We start from the raw sequence: 21,184 nt of genomic DNA, 5'->3' as shown, positions 1-21,184 counted from the left end.
ACTAACTAGATCCACTATTGAGTGGACTCTCACACTATTATGTTAGATCCACTATGGACTGGACTCACACTATTATGTTAGATCCACTATGGACTGGACTCTCACACTATTAACTAGATCCACTATTGACTGGACTCTCACACTATTATGTTAGATCCACTATGGACTGGACTCTCACACTATTATGTTAGATCCACTATGGACTGGACTCTCACACTATTATGTTAGATCCACTATGGACTGGACTCTCACACTATTATGTTAGATCCACTATGGACTGGACTCTCACACTATTATGTTAGATCCACTATGGACTGGACTCTCACACTATTATGTTAGATCCACTATGGACTGGACTCTCACTATTATGTTAGATCCACTATGGACTGGACTCTCTCACTATTACGTTAGATCCACTATGGACTGGACTCTCACTATTATGTTAGATCCACTATGGACTGGACTCTCACACTATTAACTAGATCCACTATTGAGTGGACTCTCACACTATTATGTTAGATCCACTATGGACTGGACTCACACTATTATGTTAGATCCACTATGGACTGGACTCTCACACTATTAACTAGATCCACTATTGACTGGACTCTCACACTATTATGTTAGATCCACTATGGACTGGACTCTCACACTATTATGTTAGATCCACTATGGACTGGACTCTCACACTATTATGTTAGATCCACTATGGACTGGACTCTCACACTATTATGTTAGATCCACTATGGACTGGACTCTCACACTATTATGTTAGATCCACTATGGACTGAACTCTCACACTATTATGTTAGATCCACTATGGACTGGACTCTCACACTATTAACTAGATCCACTATTGACTGGACTCTCACACTATTATGTTAGATCCACTATGGACTGGACTCTCACACTATTATGTTAGATCCACTATGGACTGGACACTCACACTATTATGTTAGATCCACTATTGACTGGACTCTCACACTATTATGTTAGATCCACTATGGACTGGACTCTCACACTATTAACTAGATCCACTATTGACTGGACTCTCACACTATTATGTTAGATCCACTATGGACTGGACTCTCACACTATTATGTTAGATCCACTATGGACTGGACTCTCACACTATTATGTTAGATCCACTATGGACTGGACTCTCACACTATTATGTTAGATCCACTATGGACTGGACTCTCACACTATTATGTTAGATCCACTATGGACTGGACTCTCACACTATTATGTTAGATCCACTATGGACTGGACTCTCACTATTATGTTAGATCCACTATGGACTGGACTCTCACACTATTATGTTAGATCCACTATGGACTGGACTCTCACACTATTATGTTAGATCCACTATGGACTGGACTCTCACTATTATGTTAGATCCACTATGGACTGGACTCTCACACTATTATGTTAGATCCACTATGGACTGGACTCTCACACTATTATGTTAGATCCACTATGGACTGGACTCTCACACTATTATGTTAGATCCACTATGGACTGGACTCTCACTATTATGTTAAATCCACTATGGACTGGACTCTCACTATTATGCTAGATCCACTATGGACTGGACTCTCACTATTATGTTAGATCCACTATGGACTGGACTCTCACTATTATGTTAGATCCACTATGGACTGGACTCTCACTATTATGTTAGATCCACTATGGACTGGACTCTCACACTATTATGTTAGATCCACTATGGACTGGACTCATACTATTATGTTAGATCCACTATGGACTGGACTTTCACTCTTATGTTAGATCCACTATGGACTGGACTCTCACACTATTATGTTAGATCCACTATGGACTGGACTCTCACTATTATGTTAGATCCACTATGGACTGGACTCTCACACTATTATGTTAGATCCACTATGGACTGGACTCATACTATTATGTTAGATCCACTATGGACTGGACTTTCACTCTTATGTTGGATCCACTATGGACTGGACTCTCACACTATTATGTTAGATCCACTATGGACTGGACTCATACTATTATGTTAGATCCACTATGGACTGGACTCTCACACTATTATGTTAGATCCACTATGGACTGGACTCTCACTATTATGTTAGATCCACTATGGACTGGACTCTCACACTATTATGTTAGATCCACTATGGACTGGACTCTCACACTATTATGTTAGATCCACTATGGACTGGACTCTCACACTATTATGTTAGATCCACTATGGACTGGACTCTCACTATTATGTTAGATCCACTATGGACTGGACTCTCTCACTATTACGTTAGATCCACTATGGACTGGACTCTCACTATTATGTTAGATCCACTATGGACTGGACTCTCACACTACTAACTAGATCCACTATTGAGTGGACTCTCACACTATTATGTTAGATCCACTATGGACTGGACTCACACTATTATGTTAGATCCACTATGGACTGGACTCTCACACTATTAACTAGATCCACTATTGACTGGACTCTCACACTATTATGTTAGATCCACTATGGACTGGACTCTCACACTATTATGTTAGATCCACTATGGACTGGACTCTCACACTATTATGTTAGATCCACTATGGACTGGACTCTCACACTATTATGTTAGATCCACTATGGACTGGACTCTCACACTATTATGTTAGATCCACTATGGACTGGACTCTCACACTATTATGTTAGATCCACTATGGACTGGACTCTCACTATTATGTTAGATCCACTATGGACTGGACTCTCTCACTATTACGTTAGATCCACTATGGACTGGACTCTCACTATTATGTTAGATCCACTATGGACTGGACTCTCACACTATTAACTAGATCCACTATTGAGTGGACTCTCACACTATTATGTTAGATCCACTATGGACTGGACTCACACTATTATGTTAGATCCACTATGGACTGGACTCTCACACTATTAACTAGATCCACTATTGACTGGACTCTCACACTATTATGTTAGATCCACTATGGACTGGACTCTCACACTATTATGTTAGATCCACTATGGACTGGACTCTCACACTATTATGTTAGATCCACTATGGACTGGACTCTCACACTATTATGTTAGATCCACTATGGACTGGACTCTCACACTATTATGTTAGATCCACTATGGACTGAACTCTCACACTATTATGTTAGATCCACTATGGACTGGACTCTCACACTATTAACTAGATCCACTATTGACTGGACTCTCACACTATTATGTTAGATCCACTATGGACTGGACTCTCACACTATTATGTTAGATCCACTATGGACTGGACACTCACACTATTATGTTAGATCCACTATTGACTGGACTCTCACACTATTATGTTAGATCCACTATGGACTGGACTCTCACACTATTAACTAGATCCACTATTGACTGGACTCTCACACTATTATGTTAGATCCACTATGGACTGGACTCTCACACTATTATGTTAGATCCACTATGGACTGGACTCTCACACTATTATGTTAGATCCACTATGGACTGGACTCTCACACTATTATGTTAGATCCACTATGGACTGGACTCTCACACTATTATGTTAGATCCACTATGGACTGGACTCTCACACTATTATGTTAGATCCACTATGGACTGGATTCTCACACTATTATGTTAGATCCACTATGGACTGGATTCTCACACTATTATGTTAGATCCACTATGGACTGGACTCTCACTATTATGTTAGATCCACTATGGACTGGACTCTCACACTATTATGTTAGATCCACTATGGACTGGACTCTCACACTATTATGTTAGATCCACTATGGACTGGACTCTCACACTATTATGTTAGATCCACTATGGACTGGACTCTCACTATTATGTTAGATCCACTATGGACTGGACTCTCACACTATTATGTTAGATCCACTATGGACTGGACTCTCACACTATTATGTTAGATCCACTATGGACTGGACTCTCACTATTATGTTAGATCCACTATGGACTGGACTCTCACACTATTATGTTAGATCCACTATGGACTGGACTCTCACACTATTATGTTAGATCCACTATGGACTGGACTCTCACACTATTATGTTAGATCCACTATGGACTGGACTCTCACTATTATGTTAAATCCACTATGGACTGGACTCTCACTATTATGCTAGATCCACTATGGACTGGACTCTCACTATTATGTTAGATCCACTATGGACTGGACTCTCACTATTATGTTAGATCCACTATGGACTGGACTCTCACTATTATGTTAGATCCACTATGGACTGGACTCTCACACTATTATGTTAGATCCACTATGGACTGGACTCATACTATTATGTTAGATCCACTATGGACTGGACTTTCACTCTTATGTTAGATCCACTATGGACTGGACTCTCACACTATTATGTTAGATCCACTATGGACTGGACTCTCACTATTATGTTAGATCCACTATGGACTGGACTCTCACACTATTATGTTAGATCCACTATGGACTGGACTCATACTATTATGTTAGATCCACTATGGACTGGACTTTCACTCTTATGTTGGATCCACTATGGACTGGACTCTCACACTATTATGTTAGATCCACTATGGACTGGACTCATACTATTATGTTAGATCCACTATGGACTGGACTCTCACACTATTATGTTAGATCCACTATGGACTGGACTCTCACTATTATGTTAGATCCACTATGGACTGGACTCTCACACTATTATGTTAGATCCACTATGGACTGGACTCTCACACTATTATGTTAGATCCACTATGGACTGGACTCTCACACTATTATGTTAGATCCACTATGGACTGGACTCTCACTATTATGTTAGATCCACTATGGACTGGACTCTCTCACTATTACGTTAGATCCACTATGGACTGGACTCTCACTATTATGTTAGATCCACTATGGACTGGACTCTCACACTACTAACTAGATCCACTATTGAGTGGACTCTCACACTATTATGTTAGATCCACTATGGACTGGACTCACACTATTATGTTAGATCCACTATGGACTGGACTCTCACACTATTAACTAGATCCACTATTGACTGGACTCTCACACTATTATGTTAGATCCACTATGGACTGGACTCTCACACTATTATGTTAGATCCACTATGGACTGGACTCTCACACTATTATGTTAGATCCACTATGGACTGGACTCTCACACTATTATGTTAGATCCACTATGGACTGGACTCTCACACTATTATGTTAGATCCACTATGGACTGGACTCTCACACTATTATGTTAGATCCACTATGGACTGGACTCTCACTATTATGTTAGATCCACTATGGACTGGACTCTCTCACTATTACGTTAGATCCACTATGGACTGGACTCTCACTATTATGTTAGATCCACTATGGACTGGACTCTCACACTATTAACTAGATCCACTATTGAGTGGACTCTCACACTATTATGTTAGATCCACTATGGACTGGACTCACACTATTATGTTAGATCCACTATGGACTGGACTCTCACACTATTAACTAGATCCACTATTGACTGGACTCTCACACTATTATGTTAGATCCACTATGGACTGGACTCTCACACTATTATGTTAGATCCACTATGGACTGGACTCTCACACTATTATGTTAGATCCACTATGGACTGGACTCTCACACTATTATGTTAGATCCACTATGGACTGGACTCTCACACTATTATGTTAGATCCACTATGGACTGAACTCTCACACTATTATGTTAGATCCACTATGGACTGGACTCGCACTATTATGTTAGATCCACTATGGACTGGACTCTCACACTATTAACTAGATCCACTATTGACTGGACTCTCACACTATTATGTTAGATCCACTATGGACTGGACTCTCACACTATTATGTTAGATCCACTATGGACTGGACTCTCACACTATTATGTTAGATCCACTATGGACTGGACTCTCACACTATTATGTTAGATCCACTATGGACTGGACTCTCACACTATTATGTTAGATCCACTATTGACTGGACTCTCACTATTATGTTAGATCCACTATGGACTGGACTCTCTCACTATTACGTTAGATCCACTATGGACTGGACTCTCACTATTATGTTAGATCCACTATGGACTGGACTCTCACACTATTATGTTAGATCCACTATGGACTGGACTCTCACACTATTATGTTAGATCCACTATGGACTGGACTCTCACACTATTATGTTAGATCCACTATGGACTGGACTCTCACACTATTATGTTAGATCCACTATGGACTGGACTCTCACACTATTATGTTAGATCCACTATGGACTGGACTCTCACACTATTATGTTAGATCCACTATGGACTGGACTCTCACTATTATGTTAGATCCACTATGGACTGGACTCTCTCACTATTACGTTAGATCCACTATGGACTGGACTCTCACTATTATGTTAGATCCACTATGGACTGGACTCTCACACTATTAACTAGATCCACTATTGAGTGGACTCTCACACTATTATGTTAGATCCACTATGGACTGGACTCACACTATTATGTTAGATCCACTATGGACTGGACTCTCACACTATTAACTAGATCCACTATTGACTGGACTCTCACACTATTATGTTAGATCCACTATGGACTGGACTCTCACACTATTATGTTAGATCCACTATGGACTGGACTCTCACACTATTATGTTAGATCCACTATGGACTGGACTCTCACACTATTATGTTAGATCCACTATGGACTGGACTCTCACACTATTATGTTAGATCCACTATGGACTGAACTCTCACACTATTATGTTAGATCCACTATGGACTGGACTCTCACACTATTAACTAGATCCACTATTGACTGGACTCTCACACTATTATGTTAGATCCACTATGGACTGGACTCTCACACTATTATGTTAGATCCACTATGGACTGGACACTCACACTATTATGTTAGATCCACTATTGACTGGACTCTCACACTATTATGTTAGATCCACTATGGACTGGACTCTCACACTATTAACTAGATCCACTATTGACTGGACTCTCACACTATTATGTTAGATCCACTATGGACTGGACTCTCACACTATTATGTTAGATCCACTATGGACTGGACTCTCACACTATTATGTTAGATCCACTATGGACTGGACTCTCACACTATTATGTTAGATCCACTATGGACTGGACTCTCACACTATTATGTTAGATCCACTATGGACTGGACTCTCACACTATTATGTTAGATCCACTATGGACTGGATTCTCACACTATTATGTTAGATCCACTATGGACTGGATTCTCACACTATTATGTTAGATCCACTATGGACTGGACTCTCACTATTATGTTAGATCCACTATGGACTGGACTCTCACACTATTATGTTAGATCCACTATGGACTGGACTCTCACACTATTATGTTAGATCCACTATGGACTGGACTCTCACACTATTATGTTAGATCCACTATGGACTGGACTCTCACTATTATGTTAGATCCACTATGGACTGGACTCTCACACTATTATGTTAGATCCACTATGGACTGGACTCTCACACTATTATGTTAGATCCACTATGGACTGGACTCTCACTATTATGTTAGATCCACTATGGACTGGACTCTCACACTATTATGTTAGATCCACTATGGACTGGACTCTCACACTATTATGTTAGATCCACTATGGACTGGACTCTCACACTATTATGTTAGATCCACTATGGACTGGACTCTCACTATTATGTTAAATCCACTATGGACTGGACTCTCACTATTATGCTAGATCCACTATGGACTGGACTCTCACTATTATGTTAGATCCACTATGGACTGGACTCTCACTATTATGTTAGATCCACTATGGACTGGACTCTCACTATTATGTTAGATCCACTATGGACTGGACTCTCACACTATTATGTTAGATCCACTATGGACTGGACTCATACTATTATGTTAGATCCACTATGGACTGGACTTTCACTCTTATGTTAGATCCACTATGGACTGGACTCTCACACTATTATGTTAGATCCACTATGGACTGGACTCTCACTATTATGTTAGATCCACTATGGACTGGACTCTCACACTATTATGTTAGATCCACTATGGACTGGACTCATACTATTATGTTAGATCCACTATGGACTGGACTTTCACTCTTATGTTGGATCCACTATGGACTGGACTCTCACACTATTATGTTAGATCCACTATGGACTGGACTCATACTATTATGTTAGATCCACTATGGACTGGACTCTCACACTATTATGTTAGATCCACTATGGACTGGACTCTCACTATTATGTTAGATCCACTATGGACTGGACTCTCACACTATTATGTTAGATCCACTATGGACTGGACTCTCACACTATTATGTTAGATCCACTATGGACTGGACTCTCACACTATTATGTTAGATCCACTATGGACTGGACTCTCACTATTATGTTAGATCCACTATGGACTGGACTCTCTCACTATTACGTTAGATCCACTATGGACTGGACTCTCACTATTATGTTAGATCCACTATGGACTGGACTCTCACACTACTAACTAGATCCACTATTGAGTGGACTCTCACACTATTATGTTAGATCCACTATGGACTGGACTCACACTATTATGTTAGATCCACTATGGACTGGACTCTCACACTATTAACTAGATCCACTATTGACTGGACTCTCACACTATTATGTTAGATCCACTATGGACTGGACTCTCACACTATTATGTTAGATCCACTATGGACTGGACTCTCACACTATTATGTTAGATCCACTATGGACTGGACTCTCACACTATTATGTTAGATCCACTATGGACTGGACTCTCACACTATTATGTTAGATCCACTATGGACTGGACTCTCACACTATTATGTTAGATCCACTATGGACTGGACTCTCACTATTATGTTAGATCCACTATGGACTGGACTCTCTCACTATTACGTTAGATCCACTATGGACTGGACTCTCACTATTATGTTAGATCCACTATGGACTGGACTCTCACACTATTAACTAGATCCACTATTGAGTGGACTCTCACACTATTATGTTAGATCCACTATGGACTGGACTCACACTATTATGTTAGATCCACTATGGACTGGACTCTCACACTATTAACTAGATCCACTATTGACTGGACTCTCACACTATTATGTTAGATCCACTATGGACTGGACTCTCACACTATTATGTTAGATCCACTATGGACTGGACTCTCACACTATTATGTTAGATCCACTATGGACTGGACTCTCACACTATTATGTTAGATCCACTATGGACTGGACTCTCACACTATTATGTTAGATCCACTATGGACTGGACTCTCACACTATTATGTTAGATCCACTATGGACTGGACTCTCACACTATTATGTTAGATCCACTATTGACTGGACTCTCACACTATTATGTTAGATCCACTATGGACTGGACTCTCACACTATTATGTTAGATCCACTATGGACTGGACACTCACACTATTATGTTAGATCCACTATTGACTGGACTCTCACACTATTATGTTAGATCCACTATGGACTGGACTCTCACACTATTAACTAGATCCACTATTGACTGGACTCTCACACTATTATGTTAGATCCACTATGGACTGGACTCTCACACTATTATGTTAGATCCACTATGGACTGGACTCTCACACTATTATGTTAGATCCACTATGGACTGGACTCTCACACTATTATGTTAGATCCACTATGGACTGGACTCTCACACTATTATGTTAGATCCACTATGGACTGGACTCTCACACTATTATGTTAGATCCACTATGGACTGGACTCTCACACTATTATGTTAGATCCACTATGGACTGGATTCTCACACTATTATGTTAGATCCACTATGGACTGGATTCTCACACTATTATGTTAGATCCACTATGGACTGGACTCTCACTATTATGTTAGATCCACTATGGACTGGACTCTCACACTATTATGTTAGATCCACTATGGACTGGACTCTCACACTATTATGTTAGATCCACTATGGACTGGACTCTCACACTATTATGTTAGATCCACTATGGACTGGACTCTCACTATTATGTTAGATCCACTATGGACTGGACTCTCACACTATTATGTTAGATCCACTATGGACTGGACTCTCACTATTATGTTAGATCCACTATGGACTGGACTCTCACACTATTATGTTAGATCCACTATGGACTGGACTCTCACACTATTATGTTAGATCCACTATGTACTGGACTCTCACACTATTATGTTAGATCCACTATGGACTGGACTCTCACTATTATGTTAAATCCACTATGGACTGGACTCTCACTATTATGCTAGATCCACTATGGACTGGACTCTCACTATTATGTTAGATCCACTATGGACTGGACTCTCACTATTATGTTAGATCCACTATGGACTGGACTCTCACTATTATGTTAGATCCACTATGGACTGGACTCTCACACTATTATGTTAGATCCACTATGGACTGGACTCATACTATTATGTTAGATCCACTATGGACTGGACTTTCACTCTTATGTTAGATCCACTATGGACTGGACTCTCACACTATTATGTTAGATCCACTATGGACTGGACTCTCACTATTATGTTAGATCCACTATGGACTGGACTCTCACACTATTATGTTAGATCCACTATGGACTGGACTCATACTATTATGTTAGATCCACTATGGACTGGACTTTCACTCTTATGTTGGATCCACTATGGACTGGACTCTCACACTATTATGTTAGATCCACTATGGACTGGACTCATACTATTATGTTAGATCCACTATGGACTGGACTCTCACACTATTATGTTAGATCCACTATGGACTGGACTCTCACTATTATGTTAGATCCACTATGGACTGGACTCTCACACTATTATGTTAGATCCACTATGGACTGGACTCTCACACTATTATGTTAGATCCACTATGGACTGGACTCTCACACTATTATGTTAGATCCACTATGGACTGGACTCTCACTATTATGTTAGATCCACTATGGACTGGACTCTCTCACTATTACGTTAGATCCACTATGGACTGGACTCTCACTATTATGTTAGATCCACTATGGACTGGACTCTCACACTACTAACTAGATCCACTATTGAGTGGACTCTCACACTATTATGTTAGATCCACTATGGACTGGACTCACACTATTATGTTAGATCCACTATGGACTGGACTCTCACACTATTAACTAGATCCACTATTGACTGGACTCTCACACTATTATGTTAGATCCACTATGGACTGGACTCTCACACTATTATGTTAGATCCACTATGGACTGGACTCTCACACTATTATGTTAGATCCACTATGGACTGGACTCTCACACTATTATGTTAGATCCACTATGGACTGGACTCTCACACTATTATGTTAGATCCACTATGGACTGGACTCTCACACTATTATGTTAGATCCACTATGGACTGGACTCTCACTATTATGTTAGATCCACTATGGACTGGACTCTCTCACTATTACGTTAGATCCACTATGGACTGGACTCTCACTATTATGTTAGATCCACTATGGACTGGACTCTCACACTATTAACTAGATCCACTATTGAGTGGACTCTCACACTATTATGTTAGATCCACTATGGACTGGACTCACACTATTATGTTAGATCCACTATGGACTGGACTCTCACACTATTAACTAGATCCACTATTGACTGGACTCTCACACTATTATGTTAGATCCACTATGGACTGGACTCTCACACTATTATGTTAGATCCACTATGGACTGGACTCTCACACTATTATGTTAGATCCACTATGGACTGGACTCTCACACTATTATGTTAGATCCACTATGGACTGGACTCTCACACTATTATGTTAGATCCACTATGGACTGGACTCTCACACTATTATGTTAGATCCACTATGGACTGGACTCTCACACTATTATGTTAGATCCACTATTGACTGGACTCTCACACTATTATGTTAGATCCACTATGGACTGGACTCTCACACTATTATGTTAGATCCACTATGGACTGGACACTCACACTATTATGTTAGATCCACTATTGACTGGACTCTCACACTATTATGTTAGATCCACTATGGACTGGACTCTCACACTATTAACTAGATCCACTATTGACTGGACTCTCACACTATTATGTTAGATCCACTATGGACTGGACTCTCACACTATTATGTTAGATCCACTATGGACTGGACTCTCACACTATTATGTTAGATCCACTATGGACTGGACTCTCACACTATTATGTTAGATCCACTATGGACTGGATTCTCACACTATTATGTTAGATCCACTATGGACTGGATTCTCACACTATTATGTTAGATCCACTATGGACTGGATTCTCACACTATTATGTTAGATCCACTATGGACTGGATTCTCACACTATTATGTTAGATCCACTATGGACTGGATTCTCACACTATTATGTTAGATCCACTATGGACTGGACTCTCACACTATTATGTTAGATCCACTATGGACTGGACTTTCACAATATTATGTTAGATCCACTATGGACTGAATTCTCACACTATTATGTTAGATCCAGTAGGGGGGGGGGGGGTGGGTCACCCACATCTGCGGTCCTCTCCAAGGTTTCTCATAGTCATTCACATTGACATCCCACTGGGTTGTGAGTTTTTCCTTGCTCTTATGTGGGCTCTGAGCCGAGGATGTCGTTGTGGCTTGTGCAGCCCTTTGAGACACTTGTGATTTAGGGCTATATAAGTACACATTGATTGATTGATTGATTGATAATAATACTCCTATGTTGAAGCACAGTACATTCCATCAAGCGGTGTGGCTTCATAGCTTACCAAAGTCGTACTAAAACAATTTGATAGATTTTTGAGCGCCGTGTGTAATGTTCTATATTTTCAATGGAACATGTAAAATGTTGGTGTTGTTTACTTGAGTCATATTGCAGTCTACACGTACCTCTTATGTGTGACTGCCATCTACTGGTCACACCTATCATTTCAACATGCACCAAATAAAACAGCTTTGCGGTGGGTAAGCGCAACCAAACTTATTCCGTACATCAGGCGCACCGGGTTATAAAGTGCACTGTCGAGTTTTGAGGGCAAAAAATTATTTTAAGTGCACCTTATAGTCCGGAAAATACGGTAATTAACGAATAATAGATTAATTGTGCTTTTCAAACAAGGCAGATAAAGTGATGTTTTCTGACCTCTGCACATTTCCCTTGGAACTGATTCTCAGTGATGATGACTTTAGTCATGATGCAGAAGATGCCAGCTCCCTGAAAGAAGACACACACTTGCAGTCTGATCATGTCGCAACATGTTATTGTCTGCATTGCGTGTCGTCAAGTCAAGTGCACGTCATGAGGTGTGGAGTGCTCGTCACACCTGCTGTGGGAAGATGTAGTCGGCAACGTCCATAATGCGCTGATGATGCCGCCCGAAGCCCTTGACTTTGGTCATGACGGACGACTCGATGCCGGTGTCCGTCAACTGGTAGGCTTTTTCATGGATGAACACCCAGCTGCACGCCACACCACACCAATTACTCACGTTGGCAACGTCTCCACTCACTCATTTTTTAAACTCTTTTTTTCTTACTGAAGTTAACAAAAACAAGTACATTAACAAACCTGAAGTTGCTTTAACACCACTTAAGATTAAACAACACACACAAAGAACATTAATAGAAGATATTATTTGGAAAACATATTGTAGAAGTGTGGCTTGTCAACAGAAAAAGGATGCAATATAGGCACTCACTTAATATATGCTGCATTATTGTATGTGATATGCCGCATTATTGTATGTGATATGCTGCATAATTGTATGTGATATGCTGCATAATTGTATGTGATATGCCGCATTATTGTATGTGATATGCTGCATAATTGTATGTGATATGCTGCATTAATGTATGTGATATGCTGCATTAATGTATGTGATATGCTGCATTGTTTTATGTGATATGCTGCATTATTGTATGTGATATGCCACTTTATTTTATGTGATATGCTGCATTATTGTGTGTGATATGCTGTATTATTGTATGTGATATGCCACATTCATTTTTGTGGCCTGCCACATCATTTTATGTAACATCCCACATTATTTCATGTGATATGTCGTATTATTTGATGTCATATGCCGCTTGAATTTACGTGGCCCGGCACATCATTTTATGTTGTATGCCGCAATACCTTATGTGATATGCCGCATTATTTACGTGGCCCGCCACATCATTTCATGTGATATGCCGCCTTAATTTATGGCACATTAATTAATCCGGCCCGCCACATCAATTTATGTAATATACTGCATTACTTTACGTGATATGCCGCTTTAATTTATGGCACATTAATTATCTGGCCCCCCATCTCATTTAATGTGATATGCCGCGTAAATTTTTGTGGCCTGCCACATCATTTTATGTAAAATCCCACATTATTTAATGTGATATGTCATATTATTTTATGTCACATGCCGGAAGAATTTATGTGGCCTGGCACATCATTTTATGTCATATGCCGCAATACCTTATGTGATATGTCACATTATTTAAGTGGCCTGCCACGTCATTTTATGTTATATGTCGTATTATTTTATGTGCTATGCCGCATTATTTATGTGGCCCGGCACATCATTTTATGTCGTATGCCACAATACCTTATGTGATATGTCGCTTTAATTTTTGTGGCCTGCCACATCATTTTATGTTATATCCCACATTATCTAATGTGATATGTCGTATTATTTTATGTCATATGCCGCTTGAATTTATTTATTTTATGTCGTATGCTGCAATACCTTATGTGATGTGTCACATCATTTTATGTGATATGTCGTATTATTTTATGTGCTATGCCGCATTATTTATGTGGCCTGCCACATCATTTTATGTCAAATGCCGTTTTAATTTATGGCACATTAATTAATCTGGCCCACCATGTCATTCAATGTGATATGCCGCATACATTTTTGTGGCCTGCCACATCATTTTATGTGATATGCCGTTGGAATTTATGGCACAAATTTAATGTGATATGCCACATTCATTTTTGTGGCCTGCCACATCATTTTATGTAATATCCCACATTATTTCATGTGATATGTCGTATTATTTGATGTCATATGCCGCTTGAATTTACGTGGCCCGGCACATCATTTTATGTTGTATGCCGCAATACCTTATGTGATATGTCACATTATTTCATATGTCACATTATTTCATGTGGCCCGCCACATCATTTAATGTAATATCCCACATTATGTCATGTGATATGTCGTATTATTTGATGTCATATGCCGCATGAATTTACGTGGCCCGGCACATCATTTTATGTTGTATGCCGCAATACCTTATGTGATATGCCGCATTATTTACGTGGCCCGCCACGTCATTTTATGTGATATGCCGCCTTAATTTATGGCACATTAATTAATCTGGCCCGCCACATCAATTTATGTAATATACTGCATTACTTTACGTGATATGCCGCTTGAATTTATGGCACAAATTTAATGTGATATGCCACATTAATTTTGTGGCCTGCCACATCATTTTATGTAATATCCCACATTATTTAATGTGATATGTCGTATTATTTTATGTCATATGCCGCTTGAATTTACGTGGCCCGGCACATAATTTTATGTTGTATGCCGCAATACCTTATGTGATATGCCACATTATTTATGTGGCCTGCCACATCATTTTGTGTTATATGTCGTATTATTTTATGTGCTATGCTGCATTTTTTATGTGGCCAGCCACATCATTTTATGTGATATGCCGAAATGTGATATGCCGCATTAATTTATGTGACCTGGCACATCATTTTATGTCATATGCCACACTACCTTACGTGATATGTCACATTATTTATGTGGCCCGCCACATAATTTTATGTAATATCCCACATTATTTCATGTGATATGTCGTATTATTTGATGTCATATGCCGCATGAATTTACGTGGCCCGGCACATAATTTTATGTCGTATGCCGCAATACCTTATGTGATATGCCACATTATTTATGTGGCCCGCCACATCATTTTATGTGATATACTGCATTACTTTACGTGATATGCCGCTTGAATTTATGGCACAAATTTAATGTGATATGCCACAATAATTTTTGTGGCCTGCCACATCATTTTATGTAATATCTCACATTATTTCATGTGATATGTCGTATTATTTGATGTCATATGCCGCTTGAATTTACGTGGCCCGGCACATCATTTTATGTTGTATGCCGCAATACCTTATGTGATATGCCGCATTATTTACGTGGCCCGCCACGTCATTTTATGTGATATGCCGCCTTAATTTATGGCACATTAATTAATCCGGCCCGCCACATCAATTTATGTAATATACTGCATTACTTTACGTGATATGCCGTTTTAATTTATGGCACATTAATTATCTGGCCCCCCATCTCATTTAATGTGATATGCCGCGTAAATTTTTGTGGCCTGCCACATCATTTTATGTAAAATCCCACATTATTTAATGTGATATGTCATATTATTTTATGTCACATGCCGGAAGAATTTATGTGGCCTGGCACATCATTTTATGTCATATGCCGCAATACCTTATGTGATATGTCACATTATTTAAGTGGCCTGCCACGTCATTTTATGTTATATGTCGTATTATTTTATGTGCTATGCCGCATTATTTATGTGGCCCGGCACATCATTTTATGTCGTATGCCACAATACCTTATGTGATATGTCGCTTTAATTTTTGTGGCCTGCCACATCATTTTATGTTATATCCCACATTATCTAATGTGATATGTCGTATTATTTTATGTCATATGCCGCTTGAATTTATTTATTTTATGTCGTATGCTGCAATACCTTATGTGATGTGTCACATCATTTTATGTGATATGTCGTATTATTTTATGTGCTATGCCGCGTTATTTATGTGGCCTGCCACTTCATTGTATGTCAAATGCCGTTTTAATTTATGGCACATTAATTAATCTGGCCCACCATGTCATTCAATGTGATATGCCGCATACATTTTTGTGGCCTGCCACATCATTTTATGTGATATGCCGTTGGAATTTATGGCACAAATTTAATGGGATATGCCACAACCATTTTTGTGGCCTGCCACATCATTTTATGTAATATCCCACATTATTTCATGTGATATGTCATATGCCGCTTGAATTTATGTGGCCCGGCACATCATTTTATGTTGTATGCCGAAATACCTTATGTGATATGCCGTATTATTTACGTGGCCAGCCACGTCATTTTATGTGATATGCCGCCTTAATTTATGGCACATTAATTAATCTGGCCCGCCACATCAATTTATGTAAAATACTGCATTACTTTACGTGATATGCCGCTTTAATTTATGGCACATTAATTAATCTGGCCCGCCATCTCATTTAATGTGATATGCCGCATAAATTTTTGTGGCCTGCCACTTCATTTTATGTAAAATCCTACATTATTTAATGTGATATGTCGTATTATTTGATGTCATATGCCGCATGAATTTATGTGGCCTGGCACATCATTTTATGTCATATGCCGCAATACCTTATGTGATATGTCACATTATTTATGTGGCCTGCCACATCATTTTATGTTATATGTCGTATTATTTTATGTGCTATGCTGCATTTTTTATGTGGCCAGCCACATCATTTTATGTCATATGCCGCATTAATTTTTGTGACCTGGCACATCATTTTATGTCAAATGCCACAATACCTTACGTGATATGTCACATTATTTATGTGGTCCGCCACATCATTTAATATAATATCCCACATTATTTCATGTGATATGTCGTATTATTTGATGTCATATGCCGCTTGAATTTACGTGGCCCGGCACATCATTTTATGTCGTATGCCGCAATACCTTATGTGATATGCCGCATTATTTATGTGGCCCGCCACATCATTTTATGTGATATGCCGCCTTAATTTATGGCACATTAATTAATCTGGCCCGCCACATCAATTTATGTAATATACTGCATTACTTTACGTGATATGCCGCTTGAATTTATGGCACAAATTTAATGTGATATGCCACATTCATTTTTGTGGCCTGCCACATCATTTTATGTAATATCCCACATTATTTAATGTGATATGTCGTACTATTTTATGTCATATGCCGCTTGAATTTACGTGGCCCGGCACATCATTTTATGTCATTAAATGTAATATGCCGCATTATTTTATGTGTCCCGCCACATCATTTATGCGGCCTGAAGAAAAGGCTGGAAATAATAAAGCACTTTGACAATAAAAGTGTAGAGAGTTTCCTATGCAGACTGTGTAAGGAGGCTATTAAGCATTTATATTCACTATTACATGTGGCCCTCTGAAGTCCGCTATAATTGCAATGTGGCCCTCAATAAAAAAAGGAACCTGATTCACATGACAGTTGCAAGAGTGTTTACAAAGAGAAGAGACTAGAAAATGGCTGATGATGACGTACAACAAGTGAAATGAACTTTTCCCTCAGACTTGATGAAAAAAGCCATGAATGACTCACCCCACGAAGTATGCGATGATGAGGACTTGAACGATGCGGTTGATGATGCCCACGGACCAGCTCTTGACCACCACGGACTTGGTGGTCTCGTAGGTGAAGAAGTCGGTGACCAGGCCCCACACCATGGAGCTCATGCTGGCTGGAGTCTAGTTTAGGTGGAGATGAGCAGGTGGTTGGTGACAAAGTAGCTGCTGGTGCTCCTTCAGAACTCTGACCTGGACTCAAAGTAGCTGCTGGTGCTCCTTCAGAACTCTGACCTGGACTCAGCTTTATTGCAGACGCGTGTGATGGACGTCCTTCTTTTTCTTCTTCAACTCCTCCCCGTACCAAGACTGGAAGCTACGGGAGAAAAGTGTCCCTCCCTCCATCCCTCTGTCTCTCCATCCCTCGTCCACCACAATTCCCCAGTTCCTACGCCTCGCATTTGCACAACAGACACTCTCCTTCTGGATAGAGGATGGAGGAAAAAAAAAAATGGAATAAGCAAAAAATGAAAACAAATGCACAAATATTTTCTAAAAAACGTCCATAAATTAAAAAACAACAACATAAAAAGAGCATCATAAAAATGGGTAAAAACAAACAAATTGTGTAAATAAATACTACAAAATTTGAATATCGTATTTTTTGGAGTACAAGTCGCATTTTTGGGGGGAAATGTATTTGATAAAAGCCAACAGCAAGAATAGACATTTGAAAGGCAATTTAAAATAAATAAAGAATAGTGAACAACAGGCTGAATAAGTGTACGTTATATGAGGCATAAATAACCAGTGTTGAGTTTGTTACTGAAAACCAGTTACAGTTACTAGTTACTTTATTTCAAAAGTAACTCAGTTACTAACTCAGCTACTTACACCAAAAAGTAATGCGTTACTGTGAAAAGTAACTATTTAGTTACTTTTTATTTTTTAGGGGAACATTATCAGCAGACCTATGTACCGTATTTTCCGCACTATAAGGCGCTCCTAAAAACCACAAATTTTCTCAAAAGCTGACAGTGCGCCTTATAACCCGGTGCGCTTTATATATGGATAAATATTAAGATTCATTTTCATAAAGTTTCGGTCTCGCAACTTCGGTAAACAGCCGCCATCTTTTTTCCCGGTAGAACAGGAAGCGCTTCTTCTTCTACGCAAGCAACCGCCAAGGTAAGCACCCGCCCCCATAGAACAGGAAGCGCTTCTTCTTCTACTGTAAGCAACCACCCGCCCGCGTAGAAGAAGAAAAAGCGCGCGGATATTACCGTACGTTTCATTTCCTTTGTGTGTTTACATCTGTAAAGACCACAAAATGGCTCCTACAAAGCGACAGGGATCCGGTTCATGAAAAGACGCAATCTCTCCATCCGCACACGGATTACTATTTCACAGCAACTGATATTCCTGTGAACCGCACTGTGGATACAACGGGAGCACGTACGGTGAATATTCGCACCACAGGGAATGAGAAGTCATCCTTCACTGTGGTTCTAGCTTGCCATGCTAATGGCCAGAAACTTCCACCCATAGTGGTATTCAAAAGGAAGACCTTGCCAAAAGAGACCTTTCCAGCCGGCGTCATCATAAAAGCTAACTCGAAGGGATGGATGAAGAAAAGATGAGCGAGTGTTTAAGGTAAGTTTAAGTTTACGCGAAGAGGCCGGGTGGCTTTTTTCACGCAGCTTCGTCCATGTTGATATACGATTCCACGCGCGCCCACATCACGCTGGTTTTAATATATTATTAAAGTTTGACTGACCTATTTGACTGTTTTTTTGACATTCCTTTAGCGCAGTTAGATGCGGCTTACAACACGGGGCGGCTTATAGGTGGACAAAGTTTTGAAATATGCCGTTCATTGAAGGCGCGGCTTATAACCCAGGGCGCCTTATGGTGCGGAAAATACGGTAAGCGTCAATATATACCTTGATGTTGCAGAAAAAAGACCATATATTTTTTTAACCGATTTCCGAACTCTAAATGGGTGAATTTTGGCGAATTAAACGCCTTTCTATTATTCGCTCTCGGAGCGATGACGTCACACCGGGAAGCAATCCACCATTTTGTCAAACACCGAGTCAAATCAGCTCTGTTATTTTCCGTTTTTTTCGACTGTTTTCCGTACCTTGGAGACATCATGCCTCGTCGGTGTGTTGTCGGAGGGTGTAACAACACGAACAGGGACGGATTCAAGTTGCACCAGTGGCCCAAAGATGCCAAAGTGGCAAGAAATTGGACGTTTGTTCCGCACACTTTACCGACGAAAGCTATGCTACGACAGAGATGGCAAGAATGTGTGGATATCCTGCGACACTCAAAGCAGATGCATTTCCAACCATAAAGTCAAAGAAATCTTCCGCCAGACCCCCATTGAATCTGCCGGAGTGTGTGAGCTATTCAGGGACAAAGGACCTCGGTAGCACGGCAAGCAATGGCGGCAGTTTGTTCTCGCAGACGAGCGAGCTAAACCCCCTGGATGTCTTGGCTCACACCGTCAAGAGAAGAATATCGACCCTAGCTTCCCTGGCCTGCTGACATGAGGGTATGTCTACAGAATATATGAATTGATGAAAATTGGGCT

At 39.9% G+C, this 21,184-nt stretch overlaps 1 protein-coding gene across 1 annotated transcript in view; it reads right to left on the bottom strand.

The window, feature by feature from the left end:
• Positions 1 to 18,756, bottom strand: part of p2rx3a (purinergic receptor P2X, ligand-gated ion channel, 3a) — a 46,391-nt gene extending 27,635 nt beyond the window's left edge. Inside the window, exons 1-3 of the mRNA XM_061930376.2 lie at positions 18,623 to 18,756; positions 13,462 to 13,597; positions 13,281 to 13,352 (exon numbers count right to left, since the gene is read on the bottom strand). Of these exons, the coding sequence (XP_061786360.2) occupies positions 13,281 to 13,352; positions 13,462 to 13,597; positions 18,623 to 18,756 (342 nt within the window). The remainder of the gene's footprint in view (positions 1 to 13,280; positions 13,353 to 13,461; positions 13,598 to 18,622) is intronic.
• Positions 18,757 to 21,184: the final 2,428 nt, after the last annotated feature.

The sequence above is a fragment of the Nerophis lumbriciformis genome, linkage group LG36 (genome assembly GCF_033978685.3).
Source record: "Nerophis lumbriciformis linkage group LG36, RoL_Nlum_v2.1, whole genome shotgun sequence".
Lineage (NCBI taxonomy): Eukaryota > Metazoa > Chordata > Actinopteri > Syngnathiformes > Syngnathidae > Nerophis > Nerophis lumbriciformis.
Note: the sequence above shows the minus strand (reverse complement) of the source record. Positions and strands in the feature narration are given on the sequence as shown.